General features: G+C 48.8%; 1 protein-coding gene across 5 annotated transcripts in view; it reads left to right on the top strand.

The window, feature by feature from the left end:
* APBA1 (amyloid beta precursor protein binding family A member 1) overlaps positions 1 to 27,120 on the top strand; it is a 193,809-nt gene that overhangs the window by 143,264 nt on the left and 23,425 nt on the right. For 4 of the 5 annotated variants that reach the window (XM_047698774.1, XM_047698773.1, XM_047698775.1 and 1 more), the window contains exons 3-5: positions 12,931 to 13,026; positions 17,740 to 17,779; positions 21,164 to 21,309. In XM_047698774.1, the coding sequence (XP_047554730.1) occupies positions 12,931 to 13,026; positions 17,740 to 17,779; positions 21,164 to 21,309 (282 nt within the window). The remainder of the gene's footprint in view (positions 1 to 12,930; positions 13,027 to 17,739; positions 17,780 to 21,163; positions 21,310 to 27,120) is intronic. The other variant, XM_047698776.1, reaches the window with a different exon arrangement.

Genomic DNA, 27,120 nt, shown 5'->3' with positions numbered 1-27,120 from the left:
CGCTTCTATCACTTTTCTATAGGCTCTGACACAGGGGAGGCTGAGAGGCACAGAACTGAAAGGTCTCGCTGGGCTAAGAGACCCACGCGGGAGAGAACGGCCCCGGAGGCCAACTGTCATCAGGTGCCCAGACTTCTCCCTCAGGGGTGGAGTGTGGATCCAATGCTTTGTGCGCCCATCTCAGCCCCCGCCGTGCTGCGGCTGGTCTCCGTGGCCGGTGTCATCCATTATTGACGAGGAATGGAGAAGGCCGTGGTGAATAATTAAGCAGGGCTCCGGTGCTGATTGAACACGGAAGGGAAGGGAAGAATTCTGAATTCTGTTGTGCCAACAGGAATCTAGGTATAGACACCTTCTGTAACTTTCCAGAAGGCCTAGCGGATGTCTCCGTGGATTGTCTGATGTTAAGTCTCATGTGTGGTTCTCTGGTTAATAACCGAACATATTCTAAGCGTTCCACAGCAGCAGGAAGATTCTGAGGGCTGCCCCCTGATCTCGGGGTTCATGACTCCAAACCAAAGCCATTTTTAAGAGTGACACTGGGACTAATAATTAGCCCCTGGGGCTAATAATACATTACATGTGAATTTAATTTTTTTTTTTAAAGTGACAGTGGGAAAAATGGCTTCTCCCATAAGTTGGGGAGAGTTCCAAGGTAGGGAGAGTTCAAACTGGACTTGAGACTCAACACGCAGAGATTTTCTATCTTCTAAATAGTTAACGGGAAGAAGAAAGTATTGGAGAGCCGGCTGGACCGTCTGCTTCCCCGCTCACCATTTTGCAGGGGGCTCCCTTGAATGGGGACCCACAGCTACAGGAAGTGCATCACACTGACCCAGATGATAGGAGGGGCGGGCTGACCTTCCTCTCCTCTGCCAAGGGCCCATGGTTATGTTCCAGCCCCTGAGCCCAGTTTGGGATCACGTGTTGGTTTGGGTCAAACCACGATGGCTCTGGGGACAGATTTCTTGTTTGTGTTTGTATGGCTCGCCTGCCATCTCCCCATTACTCAGAGCACAATGCAAGGACTTTGGAGGCACTCAGCAACCCCAAAGAGTGGCGAGGGTCCACTCCCAGGGTCCTGACCCCCAGGGGCGCCGGCCCTGTGTGGCCACCGTGTTCCCTAAACTCGCAGCCCAGGCCCAGGTGCACTCTGACGCAGGCTGGGAGACAACCCCCTTTTCCCAGCCTCCACCCCTTCTTTGCACATGAGCTGGATGCTTTTTCACAGGTTCTATAAACGCAGCAGAGTTTAGAGCGTGTGAAAGTTTCTGGTTGCACCTCAGAACCGAGTTTATTTTCCCCAGAAATAGGAGGCGTTGCTGCCAGAAGGGGTAGGCCGGCCCCTTCTCCCAAACATCAGGTGACTGGACCCGACCAGTGACGCACAACTGCCGGGGCCCTTCAGACACCAAGGGGTTAACGCGGATGCCTCGGACACCCCGGGAGGTGGTCCTCTCTCCTGTTACAAGTTGCATTATTGACTGAGGGCATCGGATACCAGTGGAAACAGCCCACCAGCCCGGCCCTGAGGTCAGGAGTTAGCCTCAGCTCACAGGTGGATGCACCAGGGCTGGTCCTGCTCCCCAAGCAGCCTCCGGAAAGATGGAGAATTTTTGGATGTACCAGTTTGAGTGTCACGAAGAAGAGGTAGGTGGCTCCTAGGACTTCACAACGACCTCTCCCCCTTCGCTCCAGTCTTCCTCTCCCGGGGCTGTCAGCCTGTAAATCTTCAGCACGTCCCTCCATCCTAGGAATATGGGGATGGAGCAGGAGGGATGAGGGGAGAGTGGGCATTACCCAGGGAGGGAGCAAATGTAGCCGGGATTGCCTGTTGCTTGGAAGCCCAAGAGAGCTTCGATCAGGTAGAAGGACGCTGGCCTCTTTGCTTTCCCTCCGTCAGTGTTGCGGTGTCGGGGCTCCTTAGTTTCCAATTTTGTTCTCTGTGTTGTGTCTTTTGCTTCCAACATGCTGATGACAATGAGGGAGCTTGGTGCCTTGCACATTAGGAATGGCTTTGCTAGGTGAGGGAATGGGCCCCGCGCACCCTGTCTGGGGCCGGCACACAGTAGGCCTTCTGTGAGTGGCACTGGGATCGTTCTTAGTAGGTAATGAGTCGTTAGAGCAGACCGTGTGCTCTTAGCTGCATCTCTTACAGAAGCTAAAAGGGACCGTGGTTTTTTCCTCTTATGGAACTCAGGTCTGGAGGTCTGGGAGAGGTAGTGCAGGACCCCAGTGGGGAGATGAGACACAGACTCCCGAATTTCTCCATTACAGTGTCCTGCCTTTCAAACACAGGGAGGCCCTTTCAAGGGGTAACTGATAACCTGTGTTTCCAGATCAGCTTTATCAGCTGGTCAGTGAGCTCCGCTGACAACAATGACTGGTTGATAGTTAACTTAGATTTTTTTTTTCTTAATCATCTGAGCTCGTGGCTTCAGAAGTTTAGGGCCCTGTGGATGGTAATAAAATGAATTATGTGTGGACAGTAAGAGCCCCTCTGTGTGAAGAGACTGGCCCAGTGCAAGGCTCTCTGGGGCTCTAACTGGTCCAGGTCTTGCCATCACTGCAGTGGCAACGTGGGGACTCGGCGTTGGGAGGACACCTCCCCCCTTCCCCGGGGGGGGGGGGGAAGACAGAGAGTGAAAATGGTTAGAATATTTTAACCGACAGTTATCTCCAAATGTTCGGTTGGTATTAATTGAATCCATTATAAATGTGTATATAAAACACTTCATTAGGCCCAGGCTATTATCATTTTAATGACATAATTATGCTCCTACAATGTCTATACTAACTTTCCTATTTCGCCACATTAAGGAAACAGAAATGTGCATTGATAATACAGTTTGAATCGAGAGTGAATAATTACGGATTTCTTAACCTGTTTCAATTTTCAGAAGCACAAATATATCTTGCAGCAAGAAAAACTTAATCATATATTTGTCTCTTTTTTTTTATCACTCTAACATGGAATAGGGTTAATTTAAAATGACTTCTATTGGTAAGGAAAACAGTCTAAGTTTATTTGAGAAAAGGGGATAAAGCTGGATAAACCCAAGATGCATAAGGGAAAAGCTCTTCAGGGGTGCCGGAACTAGAGAAGTCCCACACAGGTCCCAAAACAGAAGTTTGCCAGAAGGAACAGAGTAGGTACCGTAGCCCATTGCAGGTAACTCACCTTTGAAATTCGGTATAGAACCAGAATGTTCGGGCTCATAAGGAATTGAATGACCAAGTGTTTGATTACAGTCTGTATGAAATGCCACCTCTGAGATCCCTTGTTCTCGCTGGGTCCACATTACTGTTCCGCTCACATGAGGATGCATAATTAGCAAGCGATGTCTGACCAGGAAGGAGTCAGACCATGACCAAGAGCCCGTGATCTGCACGTGGGGACCGAAATCCGTGTGAGCACGTCTGGGCAATGCTCCAGGGGTTTAGAACTGACTTTGTGTATAAACATATTTTTTTTCCTTTCTCTTTGGGTACAAAAGACTGATGTCCATGCATCCTTCCATATGCTCAACACATTTATTAAACCCCCGTTGTATATTTTATGGAGAACCTGTATTAAGCACTCGAAGAAGAAAAAGTTCATGAATCACACATCCTGCCTTCATAGTGCTTATTGAAGTATTGTAGGCGCACCTGATGGCTTGGTCAGTTAAGTGGTTGCCTTCAGCTCAGGTCATGATCTTGGGGTTCTGGGATCGCGTCCCACATCAGGCTGTCTGCTCAGCGGGGAGTCTGCCCCTCCTCCCAGATCCCCAGATCATGTGCACCCATGCATGTTCTCTCTCTCTGTCTCAAAATCTTTTAAAAAACAAAGTATTGTAATCAAACTATTCTATAGTATTTATATTTTAATAAAACCTAAGGGAGGAAGTGATGTACAGAAGAATGGCACCAGTAGAACCCAAGCAAGTCTCATAGGAGAGGGCTTCCACTCAACCCAGAGACTAGGAAAGATTCCACAAAAGAAGTAACATTGGAAATGAGCCTTTGGAGACTGGTGGACATGTGCACTTCAGAAGAGAGCATGAACAAAGGTTTTGCCCAGAAACGCTCAGGTTTGATACAAGAGGCAGAAAACAGCTCAGTTTGGCTTGATGGTGGAGGAGAACTGGGACGGGAAAATAGCTAAGAAGTTAAGGCTAAACCTTGGAGTGCTTAGGTACAGAGTCTAGAATTTCTTCTTCTTCTTCTTCTTCTTCTTCTTCCTCCTTCTTCCTCCTCCTCCTTCCTTCTTCTTCTTCCTCCTTCTTCCTCCTTCCTCCTCCTTCCTCCTCCTTCCCCCTTCCTCCTCCTTCCCCCTTCCCCTCCTCCTTTTTAAGATTTTACTTGCTTGCAGCACCTGGGTGGCTCAGTTGGTTAAGCATCTGTCTTTGGCTCAGGTCATGATCTCAGGGTCCTGGGATCGAGCCCTGCATCAGGCTCCTTGCTCAGTGGGGAGCCTGCTTCTCCCTTTCCTCCTTGTTCATGCCCTCTCTCACTACCTCTCTCTCTTAAAAAAAAAAAAAAAAAAAAAAGATTTTGCTTGTTTATGTAGAGAGAGAGAGGAAGAGAGTACGCATCAACAGCAAAGGGGCAGAAGGAGAGGAGAGAGAGAATCTCAAGCAGACTCCAAGCTGGGCGTAGAGGCTGATGTAGGGTTCAATCCCATGATCCTGAGATGGTGACCTGAACTGAAATCAAGAATTGGACATTTAACCTGCTGAGCCACCCGGGCATCCCTAGGATTTATTTTAAACGTAAGCAGGAACCACTACAGTTTTTCAGTTGAGGAGTATCCTGCTCAGAGCTTGTTACAGTGTTTTTTAAAATGAGAGTCATGGGCCTGGGTGGCTCAGTCATTTAAGCGTCTGCCTTCAGCTCGGGTCTTGATCCCAAAGTCCGCAGATCGAGCCCCATATTGGGTTCTCTGCTCAGCAGGGAGCGTGCTTCTCCCTCTCCCTCTGTAGCTCCCCCTGCTTATGCTCTCTCGCACTCTCTCTCTCTCAAATAAATAAAATCTTTTTTAAAAAATGAGAGTCATTTCAGTACAAAAAAAAGAGAGGCAGTAGGTACTTAGTGAAAAAGTGTCTGATTATCTTAGTTTGGGTTGCTGCATAAGAAGGATACCATAGGGTGAGGGGCTTACACAACAGAAATGTACTTCTCACAGTTCTAGAACCTGGGAAGTCTGAAAGCGGGGTGCCAGCACCGCCAGCTCCTGGTATAGACCCAACCCCCTCCCAGTTTGCACATGGCATCCTTCTTGCCACATTCTCACATGGTGGAGAACAGAGAGAAGAAGCAGGCTCTCTTGTGTCTCTTCTTGTAAGGGCACTAATCACGTCAGGAGAGCTCTACCCTCCAACATAATTACCTCCCACAGGCCCCACCTCCTCATACTGTCCTCCTGGAGACTAGAGTTTGATGTGTGAATTTGAGGGGGACACGGTTAATTACTAAATAATTCAGTCCCAGATAGATGTGGTAAAGCTGTGTCATTCCTAAAGGATTATTTTCTCCTACCCTTCGTTGTGAAACTTTTGTCACTGAGTTTCCTTGGAGGAAAGGATCAGCATGTGCTGGGACTTGTCAAGGTTATAGCCAGAGCCGGCCGGAGCCTTTAATCGAGGTCATCACAGTAGAGGATCTTGGTGTGTGGTGGTTGTGCACAGGCAGTGTTGCAAATTCACGCTTGCCTATGCACCTGATTCTCTTTTGTAACCTCGTCACCAGAATAGCATCACTCTCAGCCCTCATATTTCAAAATACCCTCCCATTCTCGGATGGGAGACAGCGGGCATGCCAGAAACGCGCACGGTCATTGTACCTAGCCCCGGCCGTGGCCAGGAATGAGTTCTTCTTACCAATACGCCACTAAGAGTCTTGGGGCTTATAAATTAATTTAGAGTCTTTATAGTAGGGTTTTAGAGAGTCTTCTGTGTGCTTTTTAATTTTATCCCTGAGTAAAATTTTAGTAAGGAAAGAAGCAGGAAGAGGAGATGAGGAAGCCATCCCCGTGGGTACGTGTTGTGAACTCTCCCCAGTGGCCTGAAGTCGTTGTTGCTGTTGGAATCTTCAAAGACTCTCGTCAAATGCTGGTGGGAGGCTTTGTGCGTACTTTGTGCGTACCCAGGCGCTGAGCTGACGTCCCGTGTGCGTCGTCCCCGATCAGTCCCCACACCAGCCCCGGTGGTGGGTGGTGACTGTTGTCCTCAATTCTCGGGAGGATCCGAGATGATGAGTAACTGGCCAGAGTCAGAGCTGGGAGTGGGAGAGCAGAACTGAGACCCTGGTCGTCCAGATGCTGGGGCTGGAGGGCTGCAGCAGCTCACTGTCCTGAGACCTTGAGAGCTTTCCTTGTCCGGCCACGCTCTAAGCTTAAAACACCCCAGCCCTTCTCAAAGGAGCAATGGAACTTGTATTCCCTGAAACCACATGGCACTTTTGGAAATGGACTCTAGTACTAGAAAGCCAGATCACGGTGGGTTTGAAGACCAGATCCTGTGTCTTAGGAGCTGAGTGAGTTTTTATGTCCGCCAACCAACAAGCTTTGCTCCTGGGTCTTCCAAATCCCCAGTACTGGGGCAGGAATGGCATCTGTGTTCACTAGCCCGGAGGCTTGCCTGCCCAGCCTCTGCAGGTCGCCTCTCCTCCCTGCTCTTCCTCGGATCCTGCTCATGCCTCTCAGGATACCTGTTGTGTCCCGTCTTAATCATGCAGGCAGGGTTGTTCGAAGGAACCCTGCAGACGTAAACCTTCTAAAATTAATCCACTGGGATGCCTGGGTGGCTCAGTCGGCTGGGCGGCTGCCTTGGGCTCAGGTCATGATCCCTGCATCCTGGGATCGAGTCCCGCATCCGGCTCCTTGCTCCGCCAGGAGCCTGCTTCTCCCTCTGCCTCTGCCTGCCACTCTGCCAGCCTGTATTCTCTGTGTCTCTGACAAATAAATAAATAAAATCTTTTTAAAAAATAAATAAATAAATAAAATTAATCCACTTAAAATGAGGACCAGAATGGGGAGGAAGGAAGGGATTTGGTTAGAACCTTATCTTGCAAAACAGTATTAAAAATTATAAACATAAGCTTAGTAGTTTTATTTATGACTAATAACATGCAGGTTATAATTTCACTTAACATGTGAATTCTTTAAAAAAAAGGATTTTATTTATTTATTTGAGAGAGAGAGCACAAGCAGGGGGAGCAAAAGGCAGAGGGAGAAGCAGGCTTCTCACAGAGCAGGGAGCCCGACACGGGGCTCGATCCCAGGACCCTGGGGTCATGACCTGAGCCAAAGGCAGACGCTTAACCCACTGAGCCACCCAGGCGCCCTGTATGTGAATTCTTAAAACAAAAAAGGAGTATTGATTTGAGAAGTTGTAACTTTTTTGAGAAAGAACCCTTGAGTCATACACTAGCACAGCCTTCTTCAGGTCACACTGTGACTTCTGCAGCATGACCAGCAGGGCCCCTTCCAATCAGAAAGAGGACAGTTTCAGCAAAAACACGAGGGTTGATGCAGTTTTCGCAAGGTCCTCTCTTAATGATTTGATATTCCAGTCACGCTCCTTTGAAGCACCTCTAGTGTCGTCATTCTTTGTTTTGTCGTCTCTTCAGCTACCTGTGGCGGGTGTGAGCAGTCCTCCAACTGGGCCGACTTCAACTTTCTAAAATCCTGCTTTCTCTTTACTTTGGCGATATTTGCACTTGTACTCTGCAGTGCGTTTGCAAGTTCCTGGTTTTCTGTTTTGTTTTGCTCTGGTCCTCGTGACCCCAGACGGTCCCAGCCATCAACAGAGACCACCTGACAGTGACGTGGGCTGGGGAGATGCTCAGGTTGGAGGTGGGGGACTGTTAAGTGGACACCAGCATTGTGAGTGGTCTGCTCAGTAGTGACTGCTTTTGTGTCATTGTGACCCCTGCTTCCAGAGGCCACCTTGTATGTATTTGTATGTCTGTCTACCCTGCTGAGCCAGGGGCTCCTTGGACACAGGCAGGGGTCTGGGCCTCCTCGCATGCTGTCAGAATTCCCATGTGAAATGAATGAATGACAGTCTTGGTGGAACTCATATTTTTCTGTCTTTTGACTCAAATGTCTCCAGGAGTCTTTCAAGATCTCTCTATGTCTCTCCCAGTCACTGCTTTGCACTCCGTCTGTAGGCCTTTCCGAAAAGAACACCATCCATTTGGAAAGAGCCAGCGACCCCTTTGCCTTTAGTGCGGGGTGTTCTCGTTGTCATCCCATCGACTTTTCCAGGATGTCATCTCTTCGTGCAGGTGGCAGGGCAGAAAGGATGGCGGGACAGGAAGAGCGGAAAGTGACAACTCATTCTCTCCATCCTTTAGATCTTGAGTTCAGCTGAGGAAATAGTCACTAAGTGCCCAGACTGAGCTTCTGCACTGAGGACAACAGGCCAGTGACCCACCAGGAAAACCCCACCTGCTGGGCAGAGAATAGACGTGGCTGCTTGTCATCAGATGACCTGTCCTTGCCCTTCAGCTCAACCCCTGCTTTCCTTCAGAGCTCCGCTGCCGCAGCTCTGTTTCCAGAACCTTCCTCCCTCTCCTCATCCCATCCTGCGCCACGAATACTGAAGTTTTCAGGATTCAGCAGAAGTATCACCTTCCCCGGAAAGCACTGGGGATTCACCATAACATATTGACTCATCTACCCATAAAGCTGATACGCCCCTTTCTCCCCTCCAGCCGAATTGCTCCCTCCCGGCCTTGCATCCTACGTCCTATGTATGGGTGACTCTTCCTGCCACAGCCCTCTGTCCCAGCCCTGCCTACGCCCATCACCTGGAAAGGCATGTAGGACAGGACCCATCTCGTTCCTCCTGGTATCTTGGGCCAATATGCAGAGCAGAGGTAGGCACGGACATGTCCGTTGAAGGGGTAAGTGGACGAGAGTTATTTGTGCCCTGCTCCTCTTCCCTGCAAGGACGGCCGAAAAGTTCCTTGAGATGTTTGTTTCATCTCTACCACCCTTAGTACAGCATTGGCCCCTCGAACAGTTTGATCGGAGATAAAATGAGACATTGGCTTTCCCTCTGGATGCTTCTGCATCCCGAGTCCATTTCTGGCCTAAGGACGGGACTGTCATCTCCCGTCCTGGCGTTGACGGACTGAAGTCTTACAGCTGAGAGCCCTGCTCTGTGGAGCGCCGGAGCTCTGGCCGTAAAACTGAGACTGTGCTGGTGGAGAATGTGCTAGAACACAGTCTGCAGAGGACAAGCAATTCAAGAAGCCGTCCCGTGATTAACCAGGACAGGGAGTTGCCGAGCTGTCTTTGGACATTGTAGATGCCTCCTACTAGATGCCCCGTGTGGCACGGAGTGAATGCCCAAGCCCACACTTGCTTCCTGTCCTTAGTCTCATTTCCTTGGAATTGAATACGCAGCCAGCGACCCAGCAGGCGTGAGACTTCAGCCGGGGAAATACGTGATAATGACTTCCTTTGTGTATCATATTTTATTAGTTAAACTTTGCCTCCAGTACATTCTCTGAAAGGAGGAGGTGTTCTCAGATTTCTGGTCTTGTTTCCTTTTTTTGAGTGGAGTATGGCAATATGGAAGCTGGAGGGGAGGGGCAAAGGGCTTTTAAAGCGACATTGTAGATGAATCGATGCTAATAACTTTGCTTAGGGACCTTGGGGGCTGTTTGCCCACCTTGACTTTGTCAGCAGTGGTGTGGGGAGGGCTGGGCTCCCACGTCTGGGGTCCTTATGTGGATACAGCTTTGAGCTTCAGGAGAGCTTTGCTGGAGCTCAGGTCAGATCTTTGCAGGCAAAGACCCCTTTTTTCTCATTCAGAATGCAGATTTAGCATTCCACCCATAAGAGCACGAGAAGGCTATCAGAAAAGGGCTTACCATTGACCACTGAACAAGAATGAAAGCTACCCATGATTGCCCTGCTTTCCACAGGTTGGAAAATATGTAAAGCTGGAAACGACTCTGAAATCATTTCCTCAGCAAAGGTTTGCCGAGGGCCCGCTGCTTATGAGACCCACGGTCAGGCACTTGGATTCCAAAATGATTAAGACAAGATCCCTGCCAAAGAGTTCGGGGGCAGGGGAGACCCACACATAAGCAGATAATTACAAAACCTGACACGAGCCATCAGGGAGAACAGGACAGTGAATAGAGTCCGAGAACGCTTCAGCAAGACTCACGATTTCAGATTCAGCAGTGAAGGTGGGCAAGAGTGCGGGAGAACTCTCCAGAAGGAGGTCATTAACTGCGCGTGCAAGTGGAAGGAAAAGTGAATGAGCTCATTTGCATGCAGAAGGCTAGAGCATGGAGCACTGAGGGGACGTGGTCCCTGATGCAGGGCACTGTGGGTCCCTCCTCTCTGGGGCTCCCTGGCAGGTACTGGGCACTTGTCACTTAGCCTCACTGTGAAGTCTGACCTGCCCCTTCCACGTCACAGCCTACTGTCTGGATAACCTGCCTTCCGCATCATCCTGAGACGACCTGATGTTTTCAGTGTTGCAGAGAATCCATTTTTAGAATTTAGATTTGTGATAGCAAGTGGTTAGATAAGGAAATAAGAACTGCTGGGAACTTTAGAAAGGTTTTTTTTTCCCCCCTTTTTTTTTTAATGAAGGTGTTACACAGTCCTCGAACCAGGCAATTAATTTTTTTAATGTTTTTAAATTTTGTTTTGTGGTTTTTAAAAAGATTTTATTTATTTATTTGACAGAGATCACAAGCAGGCAGAGAGGCAGGCAGAGTGGGGCGGGGGAAGCAGGCTCCCTGCTGAGCAGAGAGCCCGATGCGGGACTCGATCCCAGGACCCTGAGATCATGACCTGAGCCGCAGGCAGAGGCTTAACCCACTGAGCCCAGGTGCCCTGAAACCAAGCAATTAAAGAAAAACCAGCCATCCTAGCTTCCCAGGGACCAAACCCTTAACATCTTTGCAACAGAGAAAATGACTTGGGGGGAAATGGAGAGATGTCACTATCTAAGGAAGCTCTTCAAATTTGAAAAACTGGGAAAATGTAAAGGTGCTGAAATGTCATGGGACTTCACTTGCCTGTGTTTGAGTAGAACAAACAGAGCTAACTCAGCCAGTACCCCTCCACTCTCTCGGGGGCCAAATGAAAAATTCTGTGTGTGATTTTTTTTTTTTTTTAAAGGCGTGCAGGGCTGTTTTCCATCCAGGGGCTGTGGGGCTTGGGGTCCTTATGTCCACTCTTACCCACGCCCATCCCCTTGGCTTGATGCTGGAGAGGCCGATGTCCACACATGAGCAATTAAGAGACTCATTGGTCCTCACCTCCCTGCCCAGAATCAGATACAGGGGCTCACAGAAAACAAACCCAGGCCTGACAGGAATAGCAGCATCTCAGTGTGGAGAAAGCAGCCCTTCACCACATCCCCATCGTTCAGTTCCTTTGGTGCCCCCTGCATTTTCCCATAATTCAGACTTTCTGAAAAAGATTTATGTTTTTTAGAATTTCCCATAATGCTCATTGAGGCCCCGTTGTCTATGAGCATGCCCTCGCTCCAACTCAGCACGACTGATTTCGTGGAACATTCTACCTTTCCCCGTGGAGGTACTCAGCTGAAGTTTCTGCCTCAACCTCCCCACGGGGACCAGTTGCAGGACATGAGAAACAGATTCAGCCGCCACGGGTGTAGCTCAGCTTCCTTCGTCCAGGACAGAGCTCCCCGCACATCGCCACACTTGCTCAGAGAACAGATGCTTGCACAGATTCTGTTCTAGGCCTTTCCGTCAGGTTTCACAAGCCGTGCGTGCTTGCTCTCAGAGGACCATCGCTACAGAATCCCAAAGCATCCCTGTGGCTCTCCTGAAGATTCCCTTCACCTCTCAGGATTGCAGGGGCACGCAGAAATGTTTGGGTCTTGGCCGGGGAGGGTTTCCAGTGCCCGTCTCAGGCCCATTGTTGTGCCCGTTTGCTTGCTTTGGCCACTCATTCAGTGAGTGTGTCAGGCCCCGGCCTGGGGCTTCCTCTTCCCTTCCAGCAAGGCCGGCCTGGGCCACCACCCGAGGCAGTGACACGCCCAATGGGGACCATATGCTCCACATCTGTTCTTCTAACCCTGTTTCCAAACAGAGCATTTAATGAAGGACTTTTGAACGGTTTCAAGAGCAGCCGAGGTCAAGCCATTGTTTGGATGCTGACGTTTCTCTGAATTTTCCACAACCTGTGGATTCACTGAGAAAAAAATGCTTGAAATCAGGACGAGAGAAATACAGGTGGTTTGGTTTCTGGTCACCAGTCCCAGCCGCCTCTGAAAATCCCTGTTTTCGCTTTTACATTGTCATTTCCAGGTCCTCTTGGGCAGGTGACTTTATTAAGACAACGAGTACCCACAGTCTTTGTGAGAAGAATCTTATTTTATTTTTCTTAAGATTTATCTATTTACTTATTCGACAGAGATCACAAGTAGGCAGAGAAGCAGGCAGAGAGAGAGAGAGGAGGAAGCACGCTCCCTGCTAAGCAGAGAGCCCGATGCGGGGCTCGATCCCAGGACCCTGGGATCATGACCTGAGCCGAAGGCAGAGGCTTTAACCCACTGAGCCACCCAGGCGCCCCTGTGAGAAGAATTTTAAAAACCGCAGACCTTTGTGTCTCCCCATTAGCTTTATTCATTCAGGGCTTGAAGTTCCCATTGGAACTTCAATGGGAACTTCAACTTCAGCTTTCGCTCTGTTTAAACACTTGACCTAAGGAGGAAAAGTAATGGCTGAGCTTTCAAGGATTCCTTTGAAAACATGGCGGGAATTTAAGAGAAAGCGCTGAAAACCCAGGCCTTTTAGGTACCGTTGGTGGCTCCTCTGGCAAGTTTTCTCCCTGTAGAAGTGTTTGTGCCCTTGCGTTGGGCTTTCTCCTCTTGACCCTGCCCCTGCGGGTGTTTGCGAGTCCCCAGACACTCACTGTGTCCTTTCCTTGCTGTGTTCCAGTCTCCGTCTCCTGGCACTTCCTCCCCGCTGGGTGCAGAGTCCTCGAGCACACCCCTCCACCCCAGCGACCCCGCGGAGGCCTCCTCGAATAAAGAGGTAGGGAGCCATTTTGTTTCAGAAGCCGCCAGCCTGTGTTGTTTTCTTCTTCTTCTGGTGTGAGTTTTCTTCAGCTTCCCACACAAACCCCCCAAACTCCACCCCTGCCACCACCACCACCACCACCACCAGGGAGAGAAATCCTTACCTCTCCTCTCGAGCGTGGAGTTTAGTGATGGAAGCCGCACTGTCCAGTCTGATAGCCACTGGCCACAGCTGTCTGCTTTGACTAATAAATAGAAAGTCACCTCCTCAGGCACACTAGCCACTGTTCAGGTGCTCAGTAGCCACATGTAATGAGTGGCTGTTGTATCGGACAGGGGAGATGACAGAACATTTCCAGTCTTTCTGGAAAGTTGTCCTGGACCGTGCTGGAAATGGAATATTACGAACTCTAGAGCAGCATCCTTCCTCATGGCATTACGAGCCTCTGAAACGAGGTTGCCATGTGGTTGGGGAAGTGGGCTGGTTTCTTAAATACCCATTTATTTCAGGCACAAGTGGAATAAGTTTCATGACATCAGGGTGACTGCTTGTCCTGGCTTACGGTGGGTGGTTCCCGTTCACACCTGTTGTACAAGCGGTGAACCCAGGAAACACGCATTTCTAAAGCAGCGCTGTCCCAGAGAACATGCTCCAGTGATGGAAACCGTCTGCTTCTGCGCTGTCCTGTATGGCCATCACCAGCCCCAGGTGCCTACCAAGCTCTTGAGGTGTGGCTTGTGGGACTGTGGAACTGAATTTTGCATTTTATTCCATTTTAATCAAATAGTCACATGTGGCTAAAGATGACTAGACCGTCCAGCTCTAAAGTGTCCCCCTGTTGGAAAGTGAGTCATACGGTCACCCTGCCAATGGAGGCCAGCCTGAGCCCCCACGAAGAATGCTGAAGTGAGAAAATGCTGCTGTTCCCACAGAGGTTCCTAGGCTATGAAAAGACAAATCCTCTTCCCACAGGGGAACCCCTGCCTTTTCCACACTGTTGTCCCAGCCAAATGCCACCCCTACCTAGTTATGAACCAGGGTCGGGCAAATAGTGGCCTGCGCCAGAGTCCACATGTGGGTTCAGCATACCCTAAATACAGACGCTCCCTAATCATTGCTGAGGGTAGGCACGAAAGAGGTACGCCGTGTAATGAATGATTGCCTCATTTTCCTTCCTTTTGTTAATAATGTGCTAAACGCAAGAGAAGAAAGCCATCTCCATTTAACTCTGAGTGGCAGATCACTTCTAAAGGGAGTCTTCATTAAAATATACCCTTAAATTATCACTGAATATACATCCATTCGCCATTAACTATTCATGCAGGGAAAAGTATAATTTTCAATAATCTGTTCCTTTTAAAGCAAACAAACATAAGGGAGACCTTCTCTGAAATGACACCAACATTAGAATTTAAATACTTTGTCCTCCTCTGGTCTTGTCCTCAGACCCTAGGTCACGGGAACAGGAGTAGGAAGGTCATTGTTTCTGCTGACCCCAGATCCCACAGCTTTGCCATATGCTTTTCTTCATAGTACAGGGATTGGTGAGAACCAAAAGCAAGAAGAAAGGGGTCAAGGCCACAGTGATAATAACAGCAGTGAGAGTTACCATTTCTTGAGCATTTACAGCATTCAGGCATCTGTCCAAGCAAATCACAGGTAGTATCTCATTTAATCCTTATAATAATTCTGTAAAGTAGGAATCACTGTCCTCATTGTTTGTTGAGAAAACCTAGAGCTTCAGGAACTTACCTGAGGTCCAGGGTCCACAGGTGGTCAGGCCAGGATTTAAAACCAGATCTCCTATGGGGCCAGGTTCTTGACCCCAGGTGAAAAGTGTCCCAGGCCACGCACATGCTGTGTAGATAAGCTAACTTGCACGTCTTTATTCCAACTGTCAGATCTCCAGGCTCTGCACACGGTTCAGTGTGACCTCCTGGAAAATCCCAAAGATTCTGGCCTTTCATCCTCTTGAATGTGGCTTTATTAATTCTTGAATATTAAGGATCAACTGATGTTCGTTTCTGTCCACGTGTGAGAAAACAAAGGGCTAATCAGACACCCGAATATTTGATTATTCATCAGATATAATAAGCCGGGCAAATTTGTTAGTTTCTCCGTTCCTACAGGACTTGGCACACGTTTCTGCATATCCTTAGAATTATGATGAGAATCCTCTTTGTGTGCAATAATTAGAGATTCTTTCATTTCTCAAAACTCTTTTTTTTTAAAAACTTACTACCACAGAGACTAAAGAAAGCCAGTCATGAGCTTATGAATAGAGAATAAGTAAATGTACCAAATGCCCTCCATTGTGGCTCTAAATAAAACTGCAGATTTTATTTTATTTTTTTTTTAAGGTTTTGTTTATTTATTTGACAGAGAGCACAAGCAGGGGGAGTGGCAGGCAGAGGGAGAGGGAGAAGCAGGCTCCGCGCAGAGCAGGGGAAGCCCGATAGGGGACTCGATCCCAGGACTCCGGGACCATGATCTGAGCCGAAGGCACTCGCTTAACCAACTGAGCCACTCAGGCGCCTGAAACAGCAGCTTTTAGAACTATAGACTGAAGTAATACTTTTGTAGTTTCTGCTAAAATCTGGGGACTATCCTTGTGATTAGCATTTAGTAATGTGTCCTACTGGCCCAAGAAAATCTGAATTCGTTTCTTGGATGTACCTGGAGGCTAACCCATTTTGACAAAATGAAGGAAACCCTCACTCCCCCGGACTCCTGGCTGCTGAGGGCAAGGCCAGTGGGGGTGTAGGGAATAATAATTTTTAAAGTCTTCGGTCTTTATGAGGAAGCTAACTTCCACCTGCATACCATGAACTTAGGGATTTTTGTTTGTTTGTGTTTAACCAGAATTAGACAGTCCTGCCACTGCACTCACCTGGGCCTGTCTTCTCACTTGGAAAGTAAAACGAGTGGAAAGCACTATGGAAATGGGAGTTGTCTTTCCTCCTGTGCACAGAGCTTAGCTGGGTGTGCATTTTTCCGTAAATGCATTAGCAGCCAATGATCTTTCCTTCCCAGGGGACTTGTCTCTTTGGTTTCCTTAAAGGTAATCCCTTCTGAAATAAGAAACCCACCATCCTTGGTGTAACGGACCATTGCACCCAGGCAGGCACATCCTGGTATCTTGTGTGATGAGTGTCACAAATTCTTGTCATTGTCCTGAATTGAATGAGATTCTTAATCCTGGGTGTCTTTGCCTTGGTTTTTTGTTTTTGTTTTTGGGGTTTGTTTGTTTGTTTTTTCACATGTAACGGTTAACACTACTGTGTTTAGAATATGGTGCGAGTGGTAAGTGGATTGGTTTCCCTTTGCTGTCCCATCTCCACCGTGAAGACATTCTACGCAGTACTACGAGATGGAGCTCTTCCCATGGTGTCCCAGCCCTCTGTTGGGCCCTAACCCTTCCAGCCACCAGGCACCCCCGAGTTCACCATCAACCCAAGTCAATGTGTTGAGCAGCTGTGCTGTACTAGATTCCCTTTTCCTAGAAGGGACATATTTAAGTGATGACTTAACACCTGCTAGATTCTTCTTAAGATCTATTTATTCATTGATTAGAGAGAGAGAGCACACGTGGGGTTAGGAGAGCAGCAGGCAGAGGGAGAGGGACAGGGGGAAGCAGGCTCCCTGCAGAGCAGAGAGCCTGATACAGGGCTCCATCTCAGGACCCTGGGATTGTGACCCGAGCTGAAGGCAGACACTTAACTGACTGAGTCACCCAGATGCCCAGTACCTGCTAGATTCTTAACAATGGAAATCTTTAGGCTTCCTTGGCCATGTAAACCTTCCTTTTTGCTCATGTGCAGGACTCTTGTCTTTGCCATTAGCTCTCCACCCCCCTGCAATGCTCACATCACCCTGCCCCAGACGTATCCAGTACAGAGTCTGTGACTGGATAAAGCAGGAATGAATTTCCTACTCTTGGGCCTCTCAGAGTTACCTTCAGGCCATTCACTTATGGAAGGAACCAAATGGTAAGTGTTGCTCCTCTGAGAGCCTTTAAACCACCGTCCGGTCAGGTTCTAGAAGGTCTTAGCTGATCACGACCACTTCCGATGGTGCTGTTGGAAGACTGACCCTTGCTATGAGGTCTTACTTCGTACAAGAAATTCTGGGTTTTTCAGTTCACTTCTGTGTTTAATGTGTTCTTATTTGAAGGGAACACATAATAATTACCCACATAATGGAATTTTTAAACCAGTAAGTGGTGAAAGGAGGAGTGGAAAACTCTAGCAAACATTTTTAGCACAATGAGAGATTACTAAAGCAAAGACCTCAAGGGAAATAAAATTCTCCAAGGGAATCCTTGATTTCAACATATAATCACGTTGTTGGTGCTTTTACGAATCCAGCAGGTTTTCACTTAGAAACCCAGATTCTTAATAAAAACTGAGCCTTTTGTATTATTTTGTATTGATTATGGGTTTTGGTCTGTGGAATATTTTTTTAAGCTGTTGGACATCTCTCTGATTGTGGAATTTAAGGTTTTCAGATTACCTAAACTAGGAATAGAGGTTCTGGGCTTTGGGTAACTTTTAGTAAGAAATGTATGTGATTATTCGCACTTTTCTTCCTGTGTCCAAAAATGGTTGACATCTGGCTAATATCTGTCATTGGTGACTTACTTATTTTTCATGTTGCATGGATAAAGTTGTGTTAATGCATTTTTCATCACGGTTTGCCCTTTTTGAAACCTCTTTGTCTTGATTACAGTCAAGAAAAAGCTTGGCTTCATTCCCCACCTACGTTGAAGGTAAGAGCTGAAAAGGAAGTAATTGAATATTGAATCATGCATGAATCTCCTAACATTTTGGATATTTGAAGCACTGGGCTGTGAGACCCTAGTGGGGAAGAAAGGCCACGAAGTCATTCACTCAGAGTCTTAACAGTCTTAGAATCTTAGACTGAAAGAACAGTAGCCTTGAGCCTGTCAAAGATCCTCCCCCCAACTTTGCTGACTGTGTCCATGAATTTGCAGGGAGGCTGAGGGCTATCCCCAGCTTAGAGACAGTCATATGCCATCTGAACCCAAGACTTTTTATCTCCATTCCAGGACACCTCTTAATATCGATCAAGGACCATTCGAGTAGGAATGAACTTTAAGGGAGACATTTTGGTCCTCTTAATTTAGGGGGGGGGGACTTTCCCAGTCATTCCCATCTCTTGCTTGGATGAGTTAAGCACAATGTTTTATCAAGCTTTTACTCTGTGCAGGATACACACTTTCCATATAATAACTGATAGACTCCTCACATCTGTCTTGTGAAGTGGGCTTACTACCCGTGTTATGCAGGAGAGAACTCAAGCATTCTTACTCCAGGTGCTAGGTGGGTAACTTTCCCAAGATGGCACAGTTATGAAGGATCAGAGCCAGGCTGTGAGCTGGCAGTCTGATACCACAGCATCAGACTCTCCTGGTAAATAGTATTCTGTGCAGGATGGCCATGTATGGTTGTGCAGGTTATTCACTGCTCAAGGGCACCCAGTCAGGAAGCAAAGACCTCAAAGGAAATAAAATTCTCCCTAGTTGGGCCAGAACTTGACCCAGGCAAGGCACCCCAGGTTAAGATTGGACCACAGAAATGGGGTACGTATTCTTCACCCACACAAATGCCCCCTTTAGCTAGAGGTACTACTGATCCTCTGCCAGGGACAATGGCAAATGGTTTTTCCAGTAGGGTAGCTAGTCATTTCCTTGAAAGAGGATTTTCTGGAGATGAGCGAATGTGCAGAAACCACTATGTGGTTCTGTCTGGCCCTTGGATCCTGGGCATGAACCATCCGTGTGCCCCACCGCCTGAGAGTGGGTCACCAGGATTCGCACACCTTCCTGACCCTGCGCTCCTGAAGCTTAGGTCAGGCTCGTGACTTTTGTTCAGTTACTCAGGTCTCTTTCTTGAGTGACCTGTAAATTATCTGTGCCATTTTTGCAAGGCTCCAGAATTCACGAGTGCTCCTTGGGGAGTTTCCGGGAGTTTGGAAACTCCATTCTTCGTAGTCGTTCCGCCAGGCTCAGCATTCCCGTGAGTGTGACAATGACACGTGTATGCTTGTTCACCCGCAGAGCAACACAGAGGCCCCCTGAGAGGAAACACACAGTCTAAGAAGCCAAAATGAAACCTGCAGTTCTTCGACTTAGGGCCATTACAATGTTAAATTTTTTGACTTTTAAAGAATTTCCCAATATGAAGTTATGGACTTAGGGCTTTTTCCTCCCCATATGTGATCTGGTGGCAGTGATGTTTGATTATGATCAGTTTCTCTGGAGGATAAATGTCCTAAGATCGTATCTCAGATTATAGTATATTTAGGTCCAATATTTCTGTCTCTTGCCTGGTTGACATTTGTACAGTCCTTTAAATATTACTGGGATTGCTCTTATACCTATCTGCAGATCCACACTTAATATGGTCGAAGAGGGACCCTTTCAGGGAATAGAGCCAGCTCAGAGATGAATAGACAATACTGGAAGTCCCATAGAGAAGTATGTCATTAATTCTTCTTCTTCTTTGAACACTCATTATTTTCACAAAATAAATGGAAGGTTTTTAGAAGTTACTATCCCAGATGAGATCTTTTTTCTCAAAGCCTGGTTAGGCAAAAATGATTATGTTTAAATCACACTTAAACCCATCACGGGAATTTATGGTAGGAGACAGATAGATGATCTTTTACTTTTTACAAACTGTAATGTGGGTGCAAACCTGTCCATGTGTTATTTTGGCTAGAAACGCTTCCCTGCTCTACAACTAAAATCATCTATTGGAAATACCCTGAATCCTTCTGACATCTAGCAAAGTTTCAGGACAGGAAGCGTGTGACTGTTGAGAAGGGGAATTACTGGCCCATGTTGGACGCAGGTTAACTGCCTATCCAGAAGACTTTCTCAGAAAGATCTAGAAAAAGACAAATAACAGGTTTCCTTATTTATTTACTACACAGATGCTTTGTGAAGATCTTTCCTAAAACACTTTTAATTTCTTTGTTTCAACCACTGCCTTGGCTTTAGAGAAATGATCAGATTATTTTAAGATTGTACCCTGATAAGTAGCTTATCATGGGAAGCAGCTGGTTAAGCTCCAGATGAGCTCGATGTTGGGGGATAAAAATAAAAATCATTTCAGATTAGCTTTCCAAAAGGAAAAAGCAAATTGTTTCCATTTCCAGTTATCTAATTTAAGAGCCTGAGGTTTGAACAGTAGGTTAAAACGTATATTTTTAATCTCCCCAAATATGGCATTCAAGCCAAAGAAAATACATACGTTTCCATTGTAGAATTAAAAGCCTTTCTTGGTGCATCTGTTATAAAGTTAGGTATTAGTCCCAGACATGTTTTAATTTCAAGTAATGTTTACAGATGGGTACGGTTTGGATCAGATGCCCCCATTTTAAATATTTTAAAACTAAGGTTTAATTTCAAAGGCCGGTCAGTTGAGAACAGAAAATCTGACTTTCCTTGGAATTGATCTGTACATGGAGGCAAGCTGGGACCACAAGAGCCTTTGAGTCAGCAAGGTCGGCTGCAGGAGACTCTGGCTCTGGGGTAATTGTCCTCTGCCTCCCAGAATCAGGGTCAGAGGTCATTTAGGAATCTGGACATTCTGCAGCAAATACCCCTTTTCCTGATTTATACAGTTTGTCTTCCCCATTATGGCTACAATGGGAAGGGGGGGGGACGGTGCAGCTGAAGGAACTGGTATTAAACGAGGTTTTCTAACAAAGCAGCCCCCCTGCTCCCCTAGCCACGTGCCTGGCACCCATTTATTTGACACCCACTGGGTGACAGACACGGATGAGACACGAGAACCAAAGAGGAACATGACGTGGTCTTTGTCCCCAAAGGGTTCGCAGTCTAACGGGAGAAACAACACCCTTTCTCACTGACTTTACGTTTCATATTTAAATAAACGCCCCTTCTCACAGTAAGTGGCCTGGGCGACGTGGATTAGGAGGAAATTGCTCCTTGCCTTTGAGAACGAGGGGCGAGCGAAGGCAGATGCAGGGGGACGCCTCGGACTCCGCGCCGCCGGGGCTGCCACCGCACAGCGGGATGAGGGGCGCCGCGCGGTCCGGGGGCTCTGGTAGGGGCCCGGCCCCAGGGCGGCCTCGCTCACCGCCGGGGCTCTGTGTGTTCCAGTTCCCGGACCCTGTGACCCCGAGGACTTGATCGATGGGATCATTTTTGCTGCCAATTACCTTGGCTCCACCCAGCTGCTGTCGGACAAGACGCCCTCCAAGAACGTCCGCATGATGCAGGCCCAGGAAGCCGTGAGCAGGATCAAGGTGAGGGGCTGCGAGGGGCGGGCGCTGGGGCCTGAGCCGTGCCCACGGGTCTCCCCACACCGCGTGCAGCCAGTGTGGGGGTGGGGACAGCGCACCGGCTAACGCTCTGAACACAAAACACGTGTGCCGGAGCCCCTGAGGTATCAATGCTGGGTATTTGGGGCGATCCTAAGGGCCGGTCTTAAAACGCACCTAGGAACGTAAACTCCGGGAAGCTGGTGTGGTGAGGAGGGATGTCGTTTCGGGCATTCCGTCTCCCGGGGGAGAACTTACTCCCAGATTTCTGCAGACCTAGCGATCAGTGACTTGAACCTGCGCCGGAGCGCGTGGCTCTAGTGGGGTCTCCTGCTGATCCTGCTCAAGCCAGATTGAACTGGTCTGCTTCCGGCACTGCGAACCGCTGGATCAGACCTAACCAGAATGAGTCCGTGCCGGGCTACCCCGGTTGAAACTAGTTTGAGCCGGTCATAACCTGTTGGAATCAGAGGAGCGGGCCTGTTTGATCCGGGAACTCCTTCCATCTGGTTTAAACCATTCCCTGCTGGGCTGAGCCGGCCAGGACTGGCATCCCCACGTGGAAGCGCAGGGCTCTAGAGTCAGCGCGGTGCCACGACCACCCGGAATCCTGGACAGACGCAAGGCTCCGGGGACGCATCCCGTGCCCTTAAAATGCTACCAGAGCCCCAGGGATAGCAGCCCTGAAAAACCCAGAACCAGGGATTTCAGGCGACTTGGAACGGATTAGGACTCACCAGATTTGGTCGTTTCCGGCTTCAGCTGGTCAAAATCCTGTTGGTCCTCAGAGAGCCAGTCCCTTTTCCATATGGCCTTGTGCACACACTCCCTGTTGCCTCCTGGTGTTTGTGTGGCCATGTGGAGAGAGGAAGAAGCATGAGGGCAAGATAGGAACTTAGGGTCCTTCATCCGGGGAAAGTATTTCTTGAGCACTTACTCAAGTGTGCAAGGCTGTCCACGGTCTTAGGAGGGAGGGGAAACGGCCAGTTAGAAGGTGAGCTCCTTCCCCTCGGCTCCGTAGCACCGGCAGAAGTGAGCCAAGCCAGCGACTCTGCAGGATGGACCCGAGCAGGAGGGAAGGGGGTGAGGGGGTGAGGGGGTGGGTGCCCAGGAGAGCCGGGGCCCCCGGGGGCTCACTGGTGGGACCAGGGGCAAGGAAGCACCACAGAGGTCGTGTAGGGCTCAAGGCAGTGTTTCTGGCCCGTTTGCCCAGGCTGACTCCTGTGTTATTCATGGACTGGGAATGTAGGCAAGAGGCCTTCACTGTGATGACCCAGGCCCCTGCTGCCCGGTCGAGGTGCCGGTCCCCAGGGCTTCAAGGGCCATGAGTTGCTGGCTTCTCTTCCACCCTCTGCTGACTGGAAGAGGCACGTCTGCCCACGGGAGCCCGCTTGCTTCTTACAGGTGTCTGGGACCCGCTCCACCACTTTACCAGGGTCTCTGAACCTCACCTATGCCTCAGAGACCCTGCCGCCCCAGGGCCCGCTGCTGACGTGACCATGTCTTCTCCCAGAACTAGCCTCTGCCCGCATGACTGACAGTAGGAATGTCCACTTCTCTCGAGGGAAGTCCCGTCCCTGCCCACAGAGAGGTGTGGCCCCCAGCAGGGTGACCCCATGCCAGCATAGCATACGAACTTTGTACCTTCTGGGTCCTTTGGACTCATCAGTGTTACTGGTGGAAGCAGCATCAGGTTCCCGTTGAGCTGCCCATCCGGGCTTCCTTCTGTCTCCCCTTATCCTGAAGAGTGGCAGAAATACCTCTAGGTCTCCCCAAAGTGTTCCAGAATTGAGGATGTCCCAGGCACAGCATTCAAAACAGGAACACCCAGATCATATGAGAGAGCTGGCTACTTTTTTCAGGTGAGAACTTCTAAAGCCAAAGTCTGTTGGGACGTCATTCTGACTCCTGGTGTCCCACAGTTCCCAAACAGAGCCCGTTAGGATTTTGTGAAGTTAATATTTGTTCAGCAGAGCCCTGACGTGCCAGATGGTTGAACCAAAGAGCACAAGGGAAATGGAGACATTTATTACTCAACAGGTCCTCAAGGAAGGAGCCAGCATGCCTCAAGGGGGGCCGCAGGCTGGGGGTCCAGGCCACGTGAGTGCAGGCACAGGGTGAGACTGAGCTTGGGGCATGTGCCTTTATGAGGGTCTGTGAGAGGAATACTTTGCGGTTCCTGGGTTTGACTGGGCCAGTTCCTACCTAGAAGAGCAGGGTTTGGTAAGCTCCACGGGGGTCTTGTCTAAGGGATGCACACGCGGGAGGCCCTGGAGGTGAGGGGGACTATTTATTACAAGGGCCGTTGGGAATTTATATCAAGAGCTTACGTTTGCCTGAGGCTCAGGGGGCTGTTATCCAGCATATGGACGTGCGTGAGGGGCTAGTGTGCATGTGAGGTCACTGCAGGCCACTTGACCAAACAGAACAGATACCGAGCAACACCATGATGCAGCTTCACCCCCGAACACAGGCCCGTGGTGCTGCTCGCGTCCCCAGGACCAGCGGGAGTGCAGGACCCACCCGGGACCAAGCGTGTTGTGAATTACAGCTTCTGCGTCCCTCAGTGAGGTCCCTTCCTGAAGCCCAGCTCCCCCGACGAGAAACCAGAACGTTCACTCGGAAGCTTCAGGGAATGGGTATCTAGAAGGTCCACAGCGGGTCTGAAGCGAAGAATTAGATGGTGGTGGTGATCAGAACAAGCAGGATGAGGCTGTCTGATGGTAAATCCATTGCAGACCTGCCACGAGCAGAGCAGGCACCTGGAGAACATAGATTTATTCTTATAGCACATTAGGGTGGTGTCAGGAGTTCATTATAGAGTGGTAAAGTTCAGTGGTTGCATTTCATTGATAAGTATCATTTCACAACGTGCTCCCATGCCTCTGAAGGAACCGCTGCCTGCCATCAAATATTTCCCGCCTCCGGTTCCTTTTCCTTCCACTGAAGTGCCTGTCAGATTGCTTGACTTTACACCCAGCCTCTTTCTCAAGTTCTAGGCAGAGTCTGTGCTCAGACCCACATTTACCCTAGAAAGTTGCTGTCAGGATGTGCACCGGCATTTCACGTCCGGCAGAGGGCGCCGGGGGGGTGGGAGGCAGAGCATCTATCCCCATCAGGCGGGCTGGTCTCCCGGGCGCATGCGCCGTGATTCCCGCACCTGCCAGGGAGGCCCCTTTCTCTAAGGGAGTTGGTGCCACGCTTTTTCCCAAAGAGGTTGACCTTTCAGAAAGGAGTTATTCTAGGCCACCTCTCTAAAGATGCCGAGAGGAAGGAAGCTACAGATGTGACAGTGTCTGTCCAGGAAGGAAGGAAAGAAGAAAAGCTTTACGAATTCACTCGGAAATCCCTTTAGCAATATCCTGGACCTAAACCGATTAGTAATTTCCGCCTTGGTGCTGTCATCTGAACAAGACAGAGGGTGTCCTCCTCCTGTTTCCAACTCCTCCTCCTCCCCCGATTCCCCGCGGGGATCCCCGCCTTACCCCTCTTTGTTACCTCTGCCCACGTGGTTGGTTTGACCCGCTGGATGCGGCTGACGGCTGAGCCCTTCCTCGCCCCGGTCCTGTGTGGACAGGGTTGTTCTAGCTGCTTGTCCCTGAGCAAACACCAAACCTGAAGCTTGGCTTTCAGAACGGACTTTAAATTTCTCTTCCATTGGTCGGTTGGGGTGCTTCTTGGATTTACACTTGGGAGTTTGAAGAATGAATATTTTCTTAGTTTAAAAGATGTGTGGATTTATTTGCCAGCTAGGGAGAGAATTTGGAGTTGTGGTTTGGCCAGAAATTTTCTACTTAACTCGAGAAGAAAACAAAGGAATTTGGCTCAGGAAGCAGAGTGTTCCTTACAGACCCTTGTGATAGGCATCTCAAGAGATAAAAACCACCCAAGACCCAGTCCTTGACCTTGAGAAACGTGTAGTCTGGAAGGGAACCAAGAAGAGTGTTTAAGTAGCAATAACAGAGGCAGGCTGAGGAATCTGAAATTAAAGGTTTTTTCCATCTACCAAGATATAATAAGTAAGGTGGATCTAAATGCAATAGCAGAATCAGAAGACATCTGCCATTATTCTTAAGTTTTTTTTTTTTCATCTCTGGACCCTCCCTAATGTACTCTTTCTGCCTTTGTTGTTTGCTATTTTTGAGAAGAAATAATATCCTTTTAGGAAACCCAGATCCAACAAGGAATGCATTCAAGCAGTGGATCTCAAAATGGGAGCCCTTCCCGGACAGCAGTAGCACCGCTAGGCAGTGCTGGAAATGCAGCTTCTCAGGCCCACCCCAGTCAGAAACTCATGGTGGGAGAAGGGCCCAGGAATCTGTGTTTTCATAAGCCCTCCAGGAGGTTCTCCCATGCCCTACAATTTGGGGAAGGGTAGACCACCCCAGCCTGACGGGGTATCTCTTCTCCCACTGCCCTGGGACATCCCAGTCAAGCTGAGCACTCCCCACCCATAAGGTTCTGTTGGCACATTAGCTCAGGAGACACTGCAAAATTTCTCTCTTTTTTCGATATTTGCCATCTGTGTTTTCCTATTAAAGATTTTTGAGAAGTCCTGTACTAAGAGCTAATTCACTTGGTATAACGGGAAAGCCTCATCATTATTTGAACACGGAATGCACTATCACTGTGCGATACCCACTTGACTCTTATGGTCAGATTCTCTGGAACATGTTTTGGGAGAAACCTCTGCCCTGCCTGGTGGCAGCATATATGGCCCCCCACCCCCGCCCCCGCCCGCCTACAGCGTGGGAACCATGCCGTAACCCTCCCCAGAGAACCAGACCCGAGGCCAGGGAGGCTAGGTCCCTGTCTTCCTTTCTCTCCACTACGTCCCCATGCTCCATCCCACCCTCATGCCCGCTGCATTTTCTGCTCTTCAGCCAGAAGACAGGCTCCGCTGCTGAGCCCTACCTGAGCCCTGGAAACTGCTTCGTGTCCACGCCGGAGTGTGGCATCTGTGTCTCCATTCTTCCCACATTTGTGAAGCTCGTGTGATTAGCTCACAAATGGTGTTGGATGTTTTTTGGTGTATGCATTTGTGTAAGGAGCATTCATTATCAGACATGCTCATATCTGTCGTTACTAGCTTGTCCAAAAAGATCAGATTTTTTTCTCTTCTTTTATGGAAATGTTTTCTTGAAATGCCAAAAATCAGGACTTAATTGTAGTATTAAAATTTCTATCATTGAAACTCTGTGTAAACCACATGATTTCCCAGCTATGATTAATGAAGAGGCTATTAACACTTAAAGCAGGTTCTTCCTGTGAACTCACATGAACTCCACAACCTCGTTTACTCCTAAAAATGGAGGGGTGGGGGATGCTGGGAGGTAGGTATTATTAACCCTGTTTACAAAGTGAGAAGTTTATAGATGCGAGACTTGCCTCAGTTGGACAACTAGTGGTTTGGAGTGAGACTTCCAGGGTTTGAATCTCTATTCTGCCTCTTAACAGCTGTGTGACCTTGAGCAAGTTAATTAGTCTCTCTGTGCCTCGGTTTCCACTTCCGCAAGAGGAGAATACTGCAGTGCCTACCTCGCAGGGTTACTATAAGCTTTCTCATTGCCATACACATGAATGACTTAGAAGGATCCTGGCTCAGAGCAAGAGCTCGGTGAATGTCAGCTGGGGAAAGGAAAGCTAGAATCATCAGGAGGTTCCCTAGCGTGACTAACCTAGAGAGAATTAACCGTAAACCCTCATGTCGCATTGCAGAGTGAGTGGGTGGACAACCACTGTGCCACAGTCTGTGTCCTTTGCACCACAGCCTCCTGGGGGGCAAGCCGTACTCAG

This window comes from Lutra lutra, chromosome 13, assembly GCF_902655055.1.
Source record: "Lutra lutra chromosome 13, mLutLut1.2, whole genome shotgun sequence".
NCBI lineage: Eukaryota > Metazoa > Chordata > Mammalia > Carnivora > Mustelidae > Lutra > Lutra lutra.
Note: the sequence above shows the minus strand (reverse complement) of the source record. Positions and strands in the feature narration are given on the sequence as shown.